This window comes from Sesamum indicum, linkage group LG9 (genome assembly GCF_026168435.1).
Source record: "Sesamum indicum cultivar Baizhima isolate 11 linkage group LG9, ASM2616843v1, whole genome shotgun sequence".
Classification (NCBI taxonomy): Eukaryota; Viridiplantae; Streptophyta; class Magnoliopsida; order Lamiales; family Pedaliaceae; genus Sesamum; species Sesamum indicum.
In genome coordinates, this window is record NC_142665.1 from 15121164 (window position 1) to 15139749 (window position 18586).

Here is an 18586-nt window from a genome sequence, read left to right on the forward strand (position 1 = left end):
GAGTTAATTTGAGACAAAAGAGAAATTATATAAAGTTCCATTATTTAATTTGTAAGGGTTAGAAAGCCACAAATTGACTAGAAATTAAATCGTAGGGTATAACACAATATACCAAAATTATTAGGGACTAAATTAAAGTTTCATAATATTTTTAAAGTTGAATCACATAAATTTAGAACTTAAGGGGTTGATTTTATAAATTTATCAAAAATAGAAGGAACAAACACAGAAAAAGAAAGATAAAAAAAATTGGTGGGGCAGCACATGGCTGCTAGCAACCTTTCTAAGGATACTAGCACGTCGTGCACCTCATTCTTGGGCCACAACACACTTTTTTTTTTCTCTATTTTTTTTTTAGAGAACTCTGCCATCGTCGAGGGACGGTTTGACGGACCTACCTATTTATTAATTAATTGAATTAATTTAATTATTTATTAATTTATAATAGATTAACTACTTCTTAATCGGGTATAAATATTATGACCAATAGAGGAGTTAAATTTAAAAATTATATAATTTAATTTTATGTTTTAGATGAAAATAAATTAGTTAATCACTTCTATTAGCTCATTTAATTTCTTATTAATTAATAACAGAGTAGTAAATTAAATCATTTCTGCCTTTTCATAGCTGGTGGGTTACTTAAATTAGTTTTATGTATTAATTAGTAATTAATTAACTAGTGTATTTTATTCATTTTTGTTGTAGCTAAGTAATTAAAATAGCTATTTAATCTTGATTAGCTGAATTCGATATGGTGAATTAATTGAATTGATTATTTGGTTAATACTTTACTAATTTACTACTAAGCAAATCTAGTTTTAATAATGATTTTTAGTTAGTTAGAAAAATTGTTCAAAATATTAGTTATTCAGTGAAATGCATAATTATTTATCTATTGACTCAATTGAATTACAACAATCTAAAAGCTGGGAAATGTATAGGTTCCTCGTTTAATTTTTTTTACGTTGATAAAAACATTAATTATTATCTAGTTAAAAGAATATAAATAATTAGATTTTATAATAATATTTTGATTGATTAATTAAATTTAGTTATCTTATCCTTATTAATTTTAATTGCTTAGATATTACGTAGCCAATGATCTCTTTGCAAAATTGGGGTAATATTATGTACATTGTGCATGTCTAATATAAATACAGAGGTGATTTTACTTACTACGAACCTTAGTGAAAATATTTGTCGAAATTGTCCATTGATAAACAAACATGAATATGATATTTAGTTATCTACTTGAATTTGAATGGGTCCTTCAGAACTCTATGGAGTTAAGTGCTACAATGTGATCAATACTTTCGTCATGCGATATTCTGGTTTCTTTATGAACTTCCATTAGAAGCCACATCTACAGTCCATATGAGTATCGAAAAGGTCCCATTCCTCTTAATATTACTCAGTTCATCTTAATTGAATATGCATGTGGTCTTTAAATTGTAAATTTTTTATATGATTGTTCGATTAGGTTTATGAATTTGATTATGCTGTTCTTACTAAGTGGTCCATAGCCCAGGCCTGGACAGTTCACAGTGCACCTTGTGTAGCATTGGAGGGCTAGTTGAGACTTCGTCATTCAATTCCCACTTGGGTGTCCTTTCGCAAGCAGGCTGGAGGTTGCATTTGTGACATTGGTCGCCATGTACATACGCATGGCCAGTTCTATGCGATCGCAAGGTCGCTCCCTGCATCGTGGATAAGGTAGTAAAATGTCTTTGGGGAGACATAAGGTGGTGATCATGTTATTCGATCACGCCTGACACGGTCTTCACAGGCTCAATTGCTATTGTCGTGGTAAATATGATATATTGTAATTATTTTTATCGAGATTTATTTTGTGATTATTTTCTTCCATAGGCACCCACTCGTGGCCTTACTAAACTTTTGCTTATGTAATTTGAATTTCTTCCTCTAGACATAGGTACATTGAGCAAGTCAGGATTTAGCTGACCTAGGAAAGAGATTAAGGTGATTAGGAAGGAGTTTGAATGTTCAGAACTTTAGTTGTTCTGGTTATCCAATTACAACTTCCATAACTATATTGTTATTATGATTTCAAATAGGTCACGTCCCGACAATAGGAATTAAAGTAAGAGTCCTATTTTCGGTGTGTGACATACAAGAAATCTTGTTTTGTAAAACTATGATGGTTTTGCCATATCTGAATCACATTAAGTGCATTTCTTTGGTTCTAGTGTGATCGTACGTTATGCATGAGATTTAAATATTTTGAACTATTCTTCTACTCGTTTCTTTGAAAGCCTTGATAAGTGAAATTTTAGTTGTTTTATGGTATTATATAATTTGTGAATACTCAAGCCAATAGAAGAAAAAACCCATTTACTGGGCGATTAATCGTTCATTCCCCATAAGATGGTGTCTTGCAAATGCGTTAGAGAAAGGGATGGACAAAGGATAGTATCGGGGACGGTGACTGCGTTGGTAGTTAAAACCCTAAAGATATTTTCACTATTACTCATTATGTGTTACTGATTTGGATGTATAAGTATTTGGTTTATTAGTTTCAATTTTTTTCAATTTGAAGATACATTGACTACACTTATCCTGATGATTAGTAGTTTGCTTTCAAAAAAATAAAATAGAAGTCATGAATAGTTTGAGATAGTTTGTTTATTTGCTCAATATCACTAAGTTGTCTGGATTTAGTGATGCTGTTATGTTATAAGTCCTAAATTTGGGGCGTGACAGGTATAGTTATGGAACTAAAATTATAATTTTTTCCGCCAAATATGACTAGTATATAATACTTGACTTAGCTTCTCCATCATGGCTCTCTCTCTAAATATATATATGATAGGATCGCATTTTGTGCTTATTTCATATAATATTTTAGCCTATTTTGTGACCAAATGCTCCTAATTAAATATTATTTTACAGCATTAGGACAAAAAAAATAGAAAATGAAGAAAATCACCAAAATGAAAATTCAACAAGACTTAAACTGAATTTTTGACAAGAGTTTAAAGCTGCTTGGACTACCTCTGATGAACGAAGAGTTTAACTAGGATTATAATTTTATCTCTATAAGTCTTTTAGTTCAACTAGGAATCTACTTCTAATTCTAGTAGAACTAGGTATCTAGCTATTATAAATAGGTGATGTAATTCACTTTAAGAAACAACTTTTGAACTCTTCTATTTCTCTACGGTTTGATATATTTTCTTACTTTGCTTTTCATGCGTTCTTCCATTAGCATGTCTAGCTAGTTCTCTTATTCCGGTTGAAGATTTAGTGATTGCTTAAATTCAACGAGTTGTGAGATCTAATTTATGCTTTCTACTTTATTCATGTTGGTATTTGTGTTGTTCTCTGTGCTTTTATTACAAATAATCCGATTTAATATCAAGAATATTTGCCTAGCCAATTGAACTAACAAATCCGTAATTGTTTGTTTAGTTCAATAACTAGTGGTAACATGGCATAATTGATTATGTAGAAGTTTTCGATTATATTGTGGGGAATGCACAATCTAACTTAAATAAATCCTCGTAGGAATTTATTTGTTAGAATTGGGCCTTTCTAGTTCTTAATGCTGTTGGTAAATTAAATCTTGAGAACGTTTCCAAGGTTGTTTACTGATTAGGGATTTAGTCAACGGACGTTCCTTGACTATCCACAAGGTAAGGAAAGGTGAGGTCGTTAGTCGTACCAATGACCATAACCAATTTATCAATCATGAATAATTATTATCTTTGCATCTATGATCGACCATGGAATTAAGCATAATCCTGTCTTTAACTGGAATACTTTTATCATATATTTATCTCTTCTTATTTTAGTTTTTTTTTATTTTTATTCTTCACAATCATAAATCCCCCCAATTATTTTTATTTTTATTTTTTTGAAGGAATTAATTTAAAACTAATTTCTGTGGATTCGACCCTACTCACACTTCTACAAAAGTGTTCGTAGGAATTATTTTTGGTAGATCCGATACCCATCAAATTTTGGCGTCGTTGCCGGGGATTGGTGTCTTTAAATTAATTTCTTTTTCTTGTTACTTGATTTTATATCACGTTCTTCTCGTACAGGTGAACTTGAATTTGACCCAGAGATCGAGAAAACCGCTCGTAGACTTCGAAAAGAAACCAAACAACATAAGGAAGAGGCTTCTACTTCTTCCAAACCAGCAACAAATTCTGAGTTAGACGTGTCCACGTCTAACGACTCTAAAGACGAATTCATGGCCCATAATCCCGAACGAACGATCAAAGAGATGACTTCGCTTGACTTAAATCAACAACCACTCTGCATTGAATATCCTAATTTAGATGATGATTTTGAACTTAAATCCGGTCTCATCCACTTACTTCCCATTTTTCGTGGCCTTGCAGGTGAAGACCCACACAAACACCTCAAGGAATTCCATGTGGTGTGTTCCGGCATGAGACCTCAAGGAGTCACCGAAGAACAAGTCAAGTTAAGAGCCTTTCTATTCTCATTGGGCGATAAAGCTAAAGATTGGCTTTACTCCTTACCTTCGGGATCTATTGTTAATTGGAACGAGCTCAAGAAACTATTTCTTGAGAACTACTTCCCCGCTTCAAGGACTACAAACATCCGGAAGCAAAGAAGTGGAATATGTCAATTCTCCGGTGAAAGTTTCTATGAGTATTGGGGGAGATTCAAGCAATTGGTGGAGAGTTGCCCTCATCACCAAATTTCCGACCATCTTCTAATTCAATATTTTTATGAAGGATTATATGAGCCAAATAGAAGCTTGGTGGATGCAGCTAGTGGAGGTGCTTTGTATGACAAAACTCCTACTGAAGCACGCAAACTAATCACAACCATGGCGGCCAATAATCAACAATTCGGTAGTAGAAACGACAACTCCCCACAAAGGGTAAACGAGGTAAGTACTTCTATTGATGAACGTTTAGATAAACTTACTTCTCTTGTTGAAAAATTTATAGGGTGAAGCATTCAACAAGTCAAAACTTGTGGGATACGTACATCTTCGGGACATTACACCGACGCTTGTCCTACACTTCACGAAGAATCAACCGAACATGCTGACGCCGTTGGTAGATTTTCTGAGCAACAACAAAGGAGATATGACCCATTTTCCAATACCTATAGCCCCGGATGGAGAGATCACCCAAATTTGAGGTGTGGCAATCAAGCTCAAAACTTTCAAAGGGGTCCACACCAACAACCACCACCACCTCAAACCAATTCCAATAATGGTATGCCCTTAAAAGATATCGTGAAGACACTCGCCTTGAGCACCCAACAGTTCCAACAAGAAACTCACAAGTTCCAACAAGATTCCCGCTCGAGCATACAAAATTTAGAATACCAAATGAGCCAACTGGCTTCCTTCGTCAGCCGCTTGGAATCTCAAGGTAAGTTTTCATCCCAAACTACTATTAATCCTAAACAAAACGTTAGTGCTATTACCTTGTGCAGTGGAAAAGAGCTACAACTCGAAAATAGTACTAGGCGTGGGCATGCACAGCAGGACAAAACAGAGGATGCAATCGAAATTCTTTCAAAACAAGCTGAGAAATTCAACCAAGTCAGCAAGGAAAATCGCAAGGTGTTCGTGCCCAAACCTCCCTCCCCGGAGAGATTTGCCAAGTCCAAAGAGGAGGAAGAGGAGAAGGATATCCTTGAAACATTACTCAACGTTGAGGTAAATATTCCCTTGCTCGATGCAATTAAACAAATACCTCGCTATGCAAAGTTTCTTAAGGAGTTGTGCACCAACAAATCCAAATTGAGAGATGATGAAAGGGTAAGCATGGGAGAAAATGTGTCTGTCATTCTTCAAAGAAAACTACCTCTTAAATGCAATGATCCAGGTGCGTTTTCTATCCCTTGCAAAATTGGAAAGATTGGAATAGAAAAAGCAATGTGTGATTTGGGTGTCTCTATCAATATTATGCCTCTTACTATTTATGAATCTTTGAATATTGGCCCATTGAAAGAAACGGGGGTTATTCTTCAACTTGCCGATCATTCCGTAGTTTACCCCGAAGGAGTTCTTGAGGATGTACTTGTGCAAGTTAATGAATTGGTTTATTCTGCTGACTTTTATGTGCTTGATATGAAGGAGGATATTTCTCTCAATTCTACATCTATCTTGCTAGAAAGACCATTCCTTAAACCCTCAAAAACCAAAATTGATGTTGATGCCGGAATACTCTCTATGGAATTTGATAATGAGGTTATGAGTTTTAAAATTAGTGGTGCCATGAAATATTCTAATGATGTGCATTCTATTTTTCTGATTGATTTTATTGATCCTTTGGTGCAAAAAAATGCTATGTTCGATGGTGGAGGAACATTTAAGACAATAATTACCAAAAGCCTCACCTCGAATCCAAGAGCTTAGAAGAAAAAAGTCTTTCATGACAAAATAAGTTTGAGGAAGAAGTCATACATGGAGCACCAAGTTCTCCTAAATCCACACCATCACCGGGTGTATTACATAGAAGAAGTGGATTTAGAGTGTCCAACTCATTTGAGTTGAGGCACAACAACGTCTAGCCAAAGACGCTAATGAAAGGCGCTTCTTGGGAGACAACCCATGTCCTTTTATTTTTCTCAATTGTTTATTTTTCTCTTCTTGTGAATGTTGTTATACCACTAAAATCGATTTTTGAAGGTAAAAAGGTATAAGCATCCACAAGGAACTCTTCCTCTCATCCAAGGTCTCACAATTCTCGAGTTCCTGCAGTTCCACCCGAATCACTGAGGGACGTTCTCTTTATCCCTTTCTCTTATTTTATCGTCCTAGATATACATGGATACCACATTGAGGACAATGTGGAATTAAGTGGGGGGAGGGTGTTTTGATTGCTTTGGTAGAAAAATGAGTCTTGGTGGATTAATTATTTTGATTGATGCTTACTATCCCTTCCATATTTATTGAAGCCAATATTTTTTATCTTGTCCTCTTACTAGCTTTATGATCAAAGACTTAGGCTAATAAAGTAATAATTTGGTAATGTGTCATAAGGGTGTCCATCTAATGACTCTTCACAACTTACGGTTAAGAACTTATTTTTGCAAATGGTGATTTGATTTGAAAATTGAATGTGGAAAATTGGTGGACATAACCTACCTAGAGAGGAATTTTGAGCCTATACACTCATGAAAATCTACAATTTTTCTTTTCTTGAGAGATAATACTTCATGATTTTGTCTTCCTAGAACTTGCTTTGAACCATATCGAGGCCACATCTTTATGCATTCACTTGAAAATGATAAAAGCATTAGGATAAAAATCCCTTCAGCTTAAAAGACCACCCACATGCAATTCCCTTTAGTAATCCCATTTGAGTCTTATAAGCCTTAATTCCTTGTTATGAAACCCGTATAAACAAATTCTACCGTCTTCTTATTACCCTTGTTTGGCCCTTCCAAGGACTAGTAGAGCGTCAAGGAAACAAAGATGTATTCTAAGTATGTGTTCTGACATTAAGTGTGGGGATATCTCAATAGTAAAGGACGTTTATGAGCTAACATTTCACATGAAAATCTTGTTCTATGCCTTAAATAATAAAAAAAAAGGAGAGAGAGAGAGAGAGAGAGAGAAAATGCCCTAAAAAAAAGAAAGAAAAAAAAAAGAGAAAAAGAAAAAAAAAGAAAAAAAAATATTTTCTCTCTTTAAAAGAAAGGCATAGCTCAAGTCGAGGAAGGCGGGACATGAAAGAGCATGAGATAAATCAATTTTGAAAAGCTTGGATTCCTACATCTATTACTTGGTGCTCTAATTTAGTTCCTGGGATTTGCACCTCATTTTTCCTTATTCTTCCTACCCACAAACCAAAGCCCCATTATAACCAAAATATAAGACCTCTTGATTCAAGTGTGTGCATATTTATAAGTGGTGGAGATTTTGGTGTATAATCAAGCCTATGGTGAAGCATTTTTCATAGCAAGCATTTGAGCGAAACACTCAACAACCAAAAATACTCGAGAGATTGGGAGATATGAGAGCATAGTCCGCTTGTTTTTCATGCTTAGTTTTTGATGAAAATCATCTTGTGAAAATTTGTTTGAAACTTGTTGAGTTGTCTTTTATCATATGGTGTACCATTCTTTGAACACTTAACTAAATTCTTGCTTTGGTACTTTCGTCTCCGATCCATAAAGTTTAGAATGAATTTCTTCAACTATTTTATCTCTATTTCTTTGCATCGAGGACGAGCAAAGGGTTAAGTGGGGGGATATTTGATAGGATCGCATTTTGTACTTATTTCATATAATATTTTAGCCTATTTTGTGACCAAATGCTCCTAATTAAATATTATTTTGCAGCATTAGGACAAAAAAAATAGAAAATAAAGAAAAGCACCAAAATAGAAATTCAAACAAGACTTATACTCAATTTTTGACAAGAGTTTGGAGCTGCTTGGACTACCTCTGATGAACGAAGAGTTTAACTAGGATTATAATTTTATCTCTATAAGTCTTTTAGTTCAACTAGGAATCTACTTCTAATCCTAGTAGAACTAGGTATCTATCTATTATAAATAGGTGATGTAATTCACTTTAAGAAACAACTTTTGAACTCTTCTATTTCTCTACGTTTTTATATATTTTCTTATTTTGCTTTTCAGTGCGTTCTTCCATTAGCATGTCTAGCTAGTTCTCTTATTCCGGTTGGAGATTTAGTGATTGCTTAAATTCAACGAGTTGTGAGATCTAATTTATGCTTTCTACTTTATTCATGTTGGTATTTGTGTTGTTCTCTGTGCTTTTATTACAAATAATCCGATTTAATGTCAAGAATATTTGCCTAGCTAATTGAACTTACAAATCCGTAATTGTTTGTTTAGTTCAATAACTAGTGGTAACATAACATAATTGATTATGTAGAAGTTTTTGATTATGTTGTGGGGAATGCACAATCTAACTTAAATATATCCTTGTAGGAATTTATTCGTTAGAATTGGGCCTTTCTAATTTTTAATGCTGTTGGTAAATTAAATCTTGAGAATGTTCCCAAGGTTATTTACTGATTAGGGATTTAGTCAACGGACGTTCCTTGACTATCCACAAGGTAAGGAAAGGTGAGGTCGTTAGGTCGTACCAATGACCATAACCAATTTATCAATCATGAATAATTATTATCTTTGCATCTATGATCGACCGTGGAATTAAGCATGATCCTGTCTTTAACTGGAATACTTTTATCATATATTTATCTCTTCTTATTTTAGTTTTTTTATTTTTATTCTTCACAATCATAAATCCCCCCAATTATTTTTATTTTTATTTTTTTGAAGGAATTAATTTAAAACCAATTTCTGTGGATTCGACCCTACTCACACTTCTACAAAAGTATTCGTAGGAATTATTTTTGATGGATTCGACACCCATCAATATATATATATATATATATATAAACAAATGTTCTGAAAAAAGAAATTAGGAAGTGTTTTCTTAATTGGAGATTTTTATTTTTGGGCTCTAGTCATCGACACAGTTTTGGTAACTTATGTTCTAGCTTCATCAATTTTAAACACCCAATTTTGTGAAATTGGTCAATTTTAGTTCACTCCATTAATTGACTTTAAAAAACTAACAAAAGTATCATTTTTACGGGAAAAAAAGATGACAAGCTAATGCCTTAAAATTGAAAGCACTTACCTTCAATAGAGAAGAAGTCTTTTGGTGGACGACTTTTTGAAGAAGTCTTTTCACTTGCATCAAGAATTATAGGGTGGGAGAAAGATTATTGTCTTTTGGTGGACGACTTGTTCTCATTAAATCGGTCCTTTCAACTACGCCTATCTGCCTTTTTTCAGTTCTCAAACCTCCTAAAAGAATTCTGCTACATATTGAATGGATGCTTAACAATTTTTTTTGGGGCTCATCTAGCACGGTTAAGAGGTAACATTGATCATCATGGCACTCCATTTATTGGCCAATTGAGGAAAGGAAGCTTAGTGTTCGTATCCTCCAAGATACTGTAAATGCCTTCTCTATGAAATGGTGGTGACGATTTAGCGATTCTTCGTTATTATGGTCATAGTTCTTGACATCAAAGTACTGTAAGCGCTCTTGTGTTGTTGCTGCCCGTGCTCATGTTAATAGCTCCTCTATCTGGCGGCGTCTGAAATCGGGACAGGGTATGAAGGAGGGATCTTTCATCTTAGCACTTGGAGCTGGTAGTCTTTGTTTCTCGAATGATTTCTGGGTTGGGGAGGCTCCATTAGGGGATCTTGTTCAGCCTCATCTAGTTCCGCATGAGTGAGTCCATTACTGCTTGGCTGACAACAGTTGGCACATCGACAACCTTGGATGCATCTTGCCAGGTCCTCTCATACAACTTGTCAAGTTGTTTCTTTCGATTGGGGTTCAAAGGATAAGCCTATTTGGAAGGGGCAATTAGCTGGAGTTTTCGTGATAAGCTTGGCATGGAGCCTGATTCGGACATACGGTGTGCGTCAACCTCTCCTTAAAGACTTATGGCATTGCACTATCTTGCGGTCAATGTCCATCTTGGTTTGGAGATTACTGAATAATTTATCCCTATTGATGGACGATTGCGAGAAAAAAGCATGAACATTGTCTCAAATGCATGTCCTGCTGCGACATTAAATCACTACATGTTTTCTTATGTAGCAATTTCATTTGCAAGGTTTGGGAACATTTTGGAAACCTGTTTAATTTTCAACCTTCCACTACTGACAACATCTCTTCTATGTTTCACTCTTAGCGCTTGTGTTCATCTTTCCTTGGATGTGGGCATGTGCGGTTTTTTATACCTATCTTGTTTTTCGATTCACATAGAAGGCGAGAAATGCGGCAAAATTCGATTGTTCAAGCATCTCACCGGGTTGTTCAAAGATTCGCACAGTTGCATGCTTTTCGATTTTTATGAATTCCTTAATGATCAATATAATATATATGCAGAGTTACACGCAATGGTTAGGGGTCTTGAATATGTCCAAGAGCTTGGTTATCATCCTGTCATTGTGGAACTTGATGCGCTTGTGGTTTTTTAAATAATTAAGCAAGATTGGGGGGATTAGTGTCTTCATCCTCTATTAACGTTATAGGGTATTAACCCCTGTGGTATCTCTTTTACACGAAAAAACCTAACCAACAATTACAGAAGATTTGGAGTACGAAATTCCTTAATATTACAGACCAATAATGAATATTACAGATCAATAAATAAATCAACAGAAGAATAAAAGAATAATTGAAATAATAAAGCTTTGTTGAAAATGGCTCAGGATAATGTCAGATCCAAATAATAGGAACACGATCACAAGGCTTTGTAGCCAAACAACAGAATCCAACCCATGGTTGCTCCTTAGAAAAATCTCAGATCACGAAGATGAGAAGCAGATCACCACAGACGCACCACTCACTTCGTTCACTTAGAACTTTAAGAGATTAGGAGAAAGTAAAAACAGATTTTGCTTTCGTGTCTTTAAGAAAGGAGTCAAGCTCCTATTTATAGGACAAAAAAAATCATCGGAGAAGGAAACCTTGGTTGGCTTTCCAAAGCCAATCGTTGGCTTTGGAAAGCCACCGGTTTTAATGTTGGAGAAGAAGGAAATGTAAGAGTCAGCCATGGAAGGCTTCTCAGAGAGAGAAGAAAATAGATGGCAGATTTAGTGAGGAAGAAGAGAAAATGGTAGGTTACGATTAGGTTTAGGTTTATATAGGAAATAACCTAGGTCGGGTAGCAATGGTGGGTCGGGTTCGAGTTGAGGGCCTCCAGGTGGGCTTAAGTTAGCTGATGGGCCTCAAAGTGGGCTTGTAGTTTATTCGAGTTTTGGGCCACCAATTTTGTAACATACCCCACCTTGGACCAAATACTCAAATAAGGAAGGTCGGGGGTATAATGGATCTGGTCATTTTCATCATTTCCATAAAAAACTCCTTGGGCGTACCTGCAGAGAATACAAGCGAGAAAAACTTTGACAGAGAATCTCGTTAGTCAGGAAATAAACTAAGAATCTTTAAACACTTACTGAATTTTTCTATAGATAAGCACTTAGTGCCCATGTCTGCAGGATTCTTTTCAAAACTGATCTTTTCCAGTTTTATGATCTCTTTACTCACAATATCCCAAACGAAATGGTACCTAACATCTATATGTTTTGTTTATAATGAAAAATAGGGCTTTTGCACAGTTGAATGGAGGATTGGCTATCTGAAAACACTACAAGTTTTTCTTTAGAGCAACCAATTTATTTTATTAAACCATCTATCCATATGATTTCTTTGAAAGCTTCAGTGATAGCAATATACTCAGCTTCGGTTGTAGATAAATAAACTATGTGTTGACATTGGAATTTTCAACTAATGCATGAACCACAAAAGGTAAACACATAAGATGTAGTGGATTTTCGACTTTCTCTATCGTTTGCATAATTAGAGTCTACGTATCCAACAAGTTGAATATGTTCAGAATTATTAGAGAAAGTAATGCCAATATTATCAGAGCCACGCAAGTATCTTAGCAACCAATTTAAAGCTTCCCAGTGAGGAGGACCGGGGTTAGACATATATCTACTAAGGCAGCTACTAGCATAAGCAACATCAGGTCTTTTGCACACCATAAGAAACATAATAGATCCAATCACATTTGAATAAGGAACTTTTTCCATTTTTTCTTTTTCATTTTCTGTTTTAGGGCATTGATCTTTACATAACTGAAAGTGATCAGCCAAAGCCACAGAAGTAGGTTTAGCATTTTACATAGAAAATTTCTTCAAGATGGACAAGATATAAGATTTTTTATTTAGAAGTATAGAAGAGTTTTCTCTATTCCTAACAATATTCATACCAAGAAATTTGTTTGGCATGCCAAGATCTTTCATTTCAAAAGCTTTACATAAATCCTTTTGTAAAACATTTATAATTTGTGAACTAGGACTACCAATCAATATGTCATCAACATATAATACAAGAAAAATAGGAGAGTTATCCACATGCTTGAAATAAAGACAATGATCAAAATGACTTCTTTTAAAATTCAAAGACTACATGAATAAGTCGAATATTTTGTTCCATTGTCTAGGAGATTGCTTTAGTCCATACAAGGATGTTTTCAGTAAATACATAGTCAGGTTTAAACATGTCACTAAAACTAATGGGTTGACACATATAAATGTTCACATCCAAGTCACCATGCAAAAAAGAAGTTTTATCGTCCATTTGTTTCAATTCTAGTTGTAGTATGCAGTGAGAGCCAATATGATGCGAACAGTAGTGTACTTGACAACCGGAAAGAAAATTTCATTGTAGTCTATACCTTCTTTTTGTGTGAATCCCTTAGCCACTAATCTTGCCTTATATTTTATAGGGTTTTCTTGTTTTATTTTGAAGATCCATTTACAGTCAACAATTGAGGCATTTTTAGGTTTAGTAACTAGAACCCAAGTTTTGTTATCTTTTAGGGATTTCATTTATTCTTTCATAGCACTTAGCCATTTTTCTGATTGCATAGCTTCATTAACACTAGAGGGTTCAGATAATTCGGTATTAAGACTTGTGTGAGAATTCCTAAGTTTAAAAGGAATCCTAGTTTGTCTTCTATTCCAATCTCTGGCAAGTTGGTAATTTTCTAAAGGATTTAACTCTACATTTTAAGTATTTTCTGCATTTTGTTTCTCTAGGTTATCATTTAGGTCTACTTTGTTAAAGATGGATTCTTTTTCTTCGTGCTGTATCTTTTCTAAACATTGCATTTCATTTTCGTTAAAAGTGATGTCTTTGCTAATTAAGATTTTAAATCCGGTTGACTTCTAACCCACAACCTATAACCTTTTACCCCTTCAGAATAACCAATAAAAACACATTTTAGTGATCTTGCTTCTAATTTATCAGAGTTTTGGTGAACAAAACAGAACATCCAAATACACGTCAGGAAGATAAATGAACCAATTTTTCGCTCCACACAGATTCAGGGGATTTACAAGATAAAGGCACAGAAGGAGACATATTTATCAAATGTGCAGTAGTTAAGACAGCTTCTCCCCAGAATGATTTAGGCAATCAAAACTAATTAATAAACATCTCACATTTTCAAGTAAAGTACGATTCATTAGTTCAGCGACTCCATTTTGTTGGGAGTATAGGGATTTGTTTTACGTTTCTTAATCCCAAACTTATCACACATATTCGAAAAATTATGGTTACAAAACTCAAGCCCATTATCAGTTCTAAGGGACTTCAATCTTTTTCCGATTTGGTTTTCAACAAGAGTTTTCCATTTTTCAAACTTTTCAAAAACTTTCGATTTATGTTTCATCATGAAAAATAAGTATTTTTCGAGAAAAGTTGTCAGTAATGGACAAAAAATAACGATTTCCACCAGGCGTAGGTACATTTGATGGACCCCAAACATCAGCATTTATATAGTCTAAAATGCATATGGACATAGAAGGATTAGGGGATGGGGAAACAGAAAAGTGTACTCTATTATGCTTGCCCATAACACATTCATCACAAAATTCCAATGTATCAATTTTGTCATTCAAAATCCCTTCTTTCTTTAATAGTTCGAGTCCTTTTAGACTAATATGGCCAAGCCTTTTATGCGACAAGATAGTTCTATCACATTTAGAAATGGAGGCAGCAAGATTGTCATACTTAACAGTGCACATATAGAGGTTTCGTTTTCTTTCTGATTTAAAGACAATCAAAGAACCTTTCATAATCTTTATAATACCCTTACCCCACCTCCCTTCTAACCTTCTTCTTCTAATACATCACATGAGATCAAGTTATGACTTAAATTAGGAACATATCTGACGTTCTTTAGGGTTAACCGATAACCTTCATTAAAACATAGTGAAATGTCACCTAGACCTTTGATTTCACACATCTTTTCATTAGCCATAGACACATAACCAGAATGCTCATTTCCAAAACTTGAAAAAATTTCTTTGAAATGACTCATATGAAAAGTACAGCCTGAATCAATCAACCATTCATGTTTATTAAAAGAATGCACAGAGTTGGTTTCACAATATTTGCCATCAATGGTCTTAAATTTCTTTTGTTGAATAAGAATACCCTCCATTTTTTGTTGCCATATGAAAAAAATACTTTTACCATCAAAAGGTTGTAGGTTATAATCGGCCATTTTAAAGAAAAGGTTTTAAAGAGAGGAGCACAGGTTTTGAAAGAAAATTTCAGAAGTTTAAAAGAAAAATTAAAGTTTCAGATTTTTAAGGTCTTAATCACACAGTAAATACTCAGGACAGTTCACGAAGAAAATCACACATAATGTTATCAGGAAAGAATTTTAGGATGAGAAAAAATCACAACAGATAATAGGTTGATTTTCACAGTAATGTGAGATATCAAAAGATCAAACGAGATATAAGGATAATAAATAGATTATTAAGATATCTCACAATAATAATAAATCACAAGGATATCATGAAGATAATAGATCACAAAGATAATAACCAGAAAATATCAGAGTAATGAACAGATCTCAGAGATATATATCATAGAGATAATAAATAGATCACAAAGATAACGGATCCGAGGCAATCCAGCCTAAGTCCCTTCCAGATACCCGACTACCTCAAGGGTCCAACCAAGAGGGATATTAGGGGGACTTTAACCGCGGAAAAAATTGTAGAAGAATAATAGAACCAACAGCCGATAAGAAGCAGTTATAGAGACAATATATAACAGATTTCAGAAAAAAATAAGAGAGGAGGGGTTTATAGTTACCACCACCAAGGCGAAGCGCGAATCAGAACGGTACTCTAATACCACTGTAGGGTATTAACCCCCGTGGTATCTCTTTCACACGAAGAAACCTAACCAACTATTACAGAAGATTTGGAGTACGAAACTCCTTAATATTACAGACCAATAATGAATATTAAAAATCAATAAATAAATCAACAGAAGAGTAAAAGAATAATCGAAATAACAAAGCTTTGTTGAAAATGGCTCAGGATAATACCAGATCCAAATAATAGGGACACGGTTACAAGGCACTGTACCCAAACAACAGAACCCAAACCCACGGTCATGCCTCAAAAAAATCTCAGATCACCACAGACCCACCACTCAATTCGTTTACTTAGAACTTTAAGAGATTAGAAGAAGTATAAACAAATTTTTCTTTCGTATCTTTGAGAAAGGAGTCAAGATCATATTTATAGGGCAGAAAAAATCATCGGAGTAGGAAACCTTGGGTAGCTATCCAAAAACCGTCGATTGGCTTTGGAAAGCCACCAGTTTTAATGGTGGAGAAGAAGGAAAGTGTAAGAGTCAGCATGGAAGCTTCTCAGAGAGAGAGAAGAAAACAGAGGGGGGATTTAGTGAGGAAGAAGAGAAAATGGTAGGTTAGGGTTAGATTTAGGTTTATATAGGAAGTAACTTGGATCGGGTAGCAATGGTGGGTCGGGTTCGGGTTGAGGGCCTCCAGGTGGGCTTAAGTTAGCTGATGGGCCTCCAAGTGGGCTTGGAGTTTATTCGGGTTTTGAGGCCACAATTTTGTAACAAACACGGCAAACTTAGAAGGAGTATAGATGTCTTATTTATACACAATTTCAGGGAAGCAAATCAACCAGCAGATCATTTAGCAAACTTAGCTTGTCAACTTAAAGATTCTGGAATAGATGCCTCGCGGTTTGCTAGCATCTCTTATTTGTTGACATAACACTATGCCGAATTTTCGCTTCTAGATCAGAGGACCATACGAGTAAGTACTCTTTGTTTTTTTTTTGCGTTTCGAGATGTATATATGGATGCTTTTGATTTATTTTAATAAGCGGGTAGCGGTCTGCAAAACCTCCCGCCACCGCATATGCGGCTCCTAACAAAAAAATAAACGAACTCAAGGCCTACACAATTCCTTCTTTGTTTTGTCTCAATTTTCTTGACAAAAATTCACTTACTTCCTCAAATTTCTAGGCCCGACAGTGTTGCAGCGAGAGAGGCGGTGGTGGATTGGAGTGGTCCACCGACAGAGAGGGAAAGGAAGGCACACGGGTGGACGAACAAGATGTCAGGACGTGGTCTTGGTGGTTAGATGGTTGTTATCTATACCGAAAAATTTGCTTAGGTTCTACCGAGACAAACAGAAAGTGGGGAGGGAGAAGGGCAGTTTAGAGGGAGTGGGGAAGAGAGGGGAAGGGCAGTTCTTACAATGTGTTCGAGAAAGAAAGAGAGAGAGGAAAGGGGTTTTTTTTTTCTTTTTCCTAAAAGAGAAAAAGAAGAGAGTTTGAAGAATTAAATGTGGAGGGTATTTTTGGTAGTAATAATTTTATACGAGAACTGTCAAATTACGTTAAATATATATTTTTATCCTCTGTAAATAATTCAATTTGTTTTGTAAGAATAAAATGGTGAAGTATGAAAAAAAGAGAAGGGCAAAATGTGTAAAAATGCACCAACTTCAATTATAAACACAAAAGGATTTTTTTTATATAATTAGAATAGATAGAAATCTATATATCATAATGGATATTTAATAAATTAAAGTTCTTTTCCAATAATACCCTCAGCAAATCCTGAAGAAAAATACCATGCAAAAATTTTAGATCAAATTAGGTGTAGGTCAGATATGAATTAATTACATGGCAAGTGTACGTATACCATACAATACACTTGTTATATCTTGATGTACAATTTAAAAATAGTGATCAATTACATGACAAATGTAAGAAACTTGTATGCTATTGACTCCAATTGAACAAACCTAGTTTGGATAAAAGAATTCTCTTATTTTCTCATTATTTTTTTCTTCTGATCTCACTGAAAGGATTTTATAATCAAACTTCAAATAGCTTTCAAGATCTGAAAGAAAAAGCACAATTACAATCACAAGAAACAATCAATCCATCAACATCGTTGTGCTCACTCTTCGTTCCCCCCCCCCCCCAATATATTATGTTTAAAGTTGTACTTTTTTTTATGATTATAAAGGTCTATAGTTAGGTTGTAGAAACGCAATTTACAATTAGGTTGTCCAACAAGTGACTTCGATTGACAAGATAAGATGGCTTATTGGTAAAAGCACCTTGTACCTATGATTTTGGTTATGAATTCAAGTTGCTTGGAGAATAGTTGAGGAACCAACAGTAATTCTCCTTAGATTAAGAAAAAAAAAGTGACTTTACTTATTGGTACAACTATAAGAACGATTATCAAGAACTCGAATGATGCGCTAATAAAGACGTTGTAATAACTCGGGCGGCCCTTCTGCCGGAGGTAGTCGTCAGCTTTGAAGAGCACTGCTGCAATTGTGAATGCAAATTTCATTCCAAGGCCACTGAACCGTGCCCAAAATCGGCTCCATTGCCATCTAAGGCACACCATGAGATCAACATGTAACCTACATTTTTTTGTTATTTTTAATCGTGATATGCCATATCTCTAGAAATGTGAATCCTACAAGTATTTGTTTATATTATCAAAAAATAATTCATCCCTTATTTATGTACTGCTTTAAAAAATAAGTCGAAACTAGTTATAAAAACAAAAACCAAAGTTCTATAATAGAGAAGGAAATTATTTATTTTTGTTCTAGATATTTGGGCTAAATGCGCCACTCGCATTAATTATAGGATCATAATTGTATTTTTCATTTCTCATA

At 34.7% G+C, this 18586-nt stretch overlaps 1 protein-coding gene and 1 long non-coding RNA gene across 2 annotated transcripts; both read left to right on the forward strand.

Moving 5' to 3' along the window:
- The first annotated feature begins 5341 nt into the window (after nucleotides 1–5341).
- On the forward strand, nucleotides 5342–6376 carry LOC148786918 (uncharacterized). The gene has a single exon (XM_088885015.1). The coding sequence runs from the start codon at nucleotides 5342–5344 to the stop codon at nucleotides 6374–6376; it is 1035 nt and encodes a 344-aa protein (XP_088741141.1).
- Nucleotides 6377–16158: 9782 nt separating this feature from the next.
- LOC148786919 (uncharacterized) lies at nucleotides 16159–17437 on the forward strand. The gene is made up of 2 exons (XR_016067471.1): nucleotides 16159–16690; nucleotides 16903–17437. It is a non-coding gene; the product is annotated as an uncharacterized LOC148786919 (long non-coding RNA).
- The last annotated feature ends 1149 nt before the right edge of the window (nucleotides 17438–18586 follow it).

Coding starts and splice junctions, on each gene's coding strand:
- LOC148786918 (XM_088885015.1), top strand. CDS start 5,342: ATGAGCCAACTGGCTTCCTTCGTCAGCCGCTTGGAATCTCAAGGTAAG.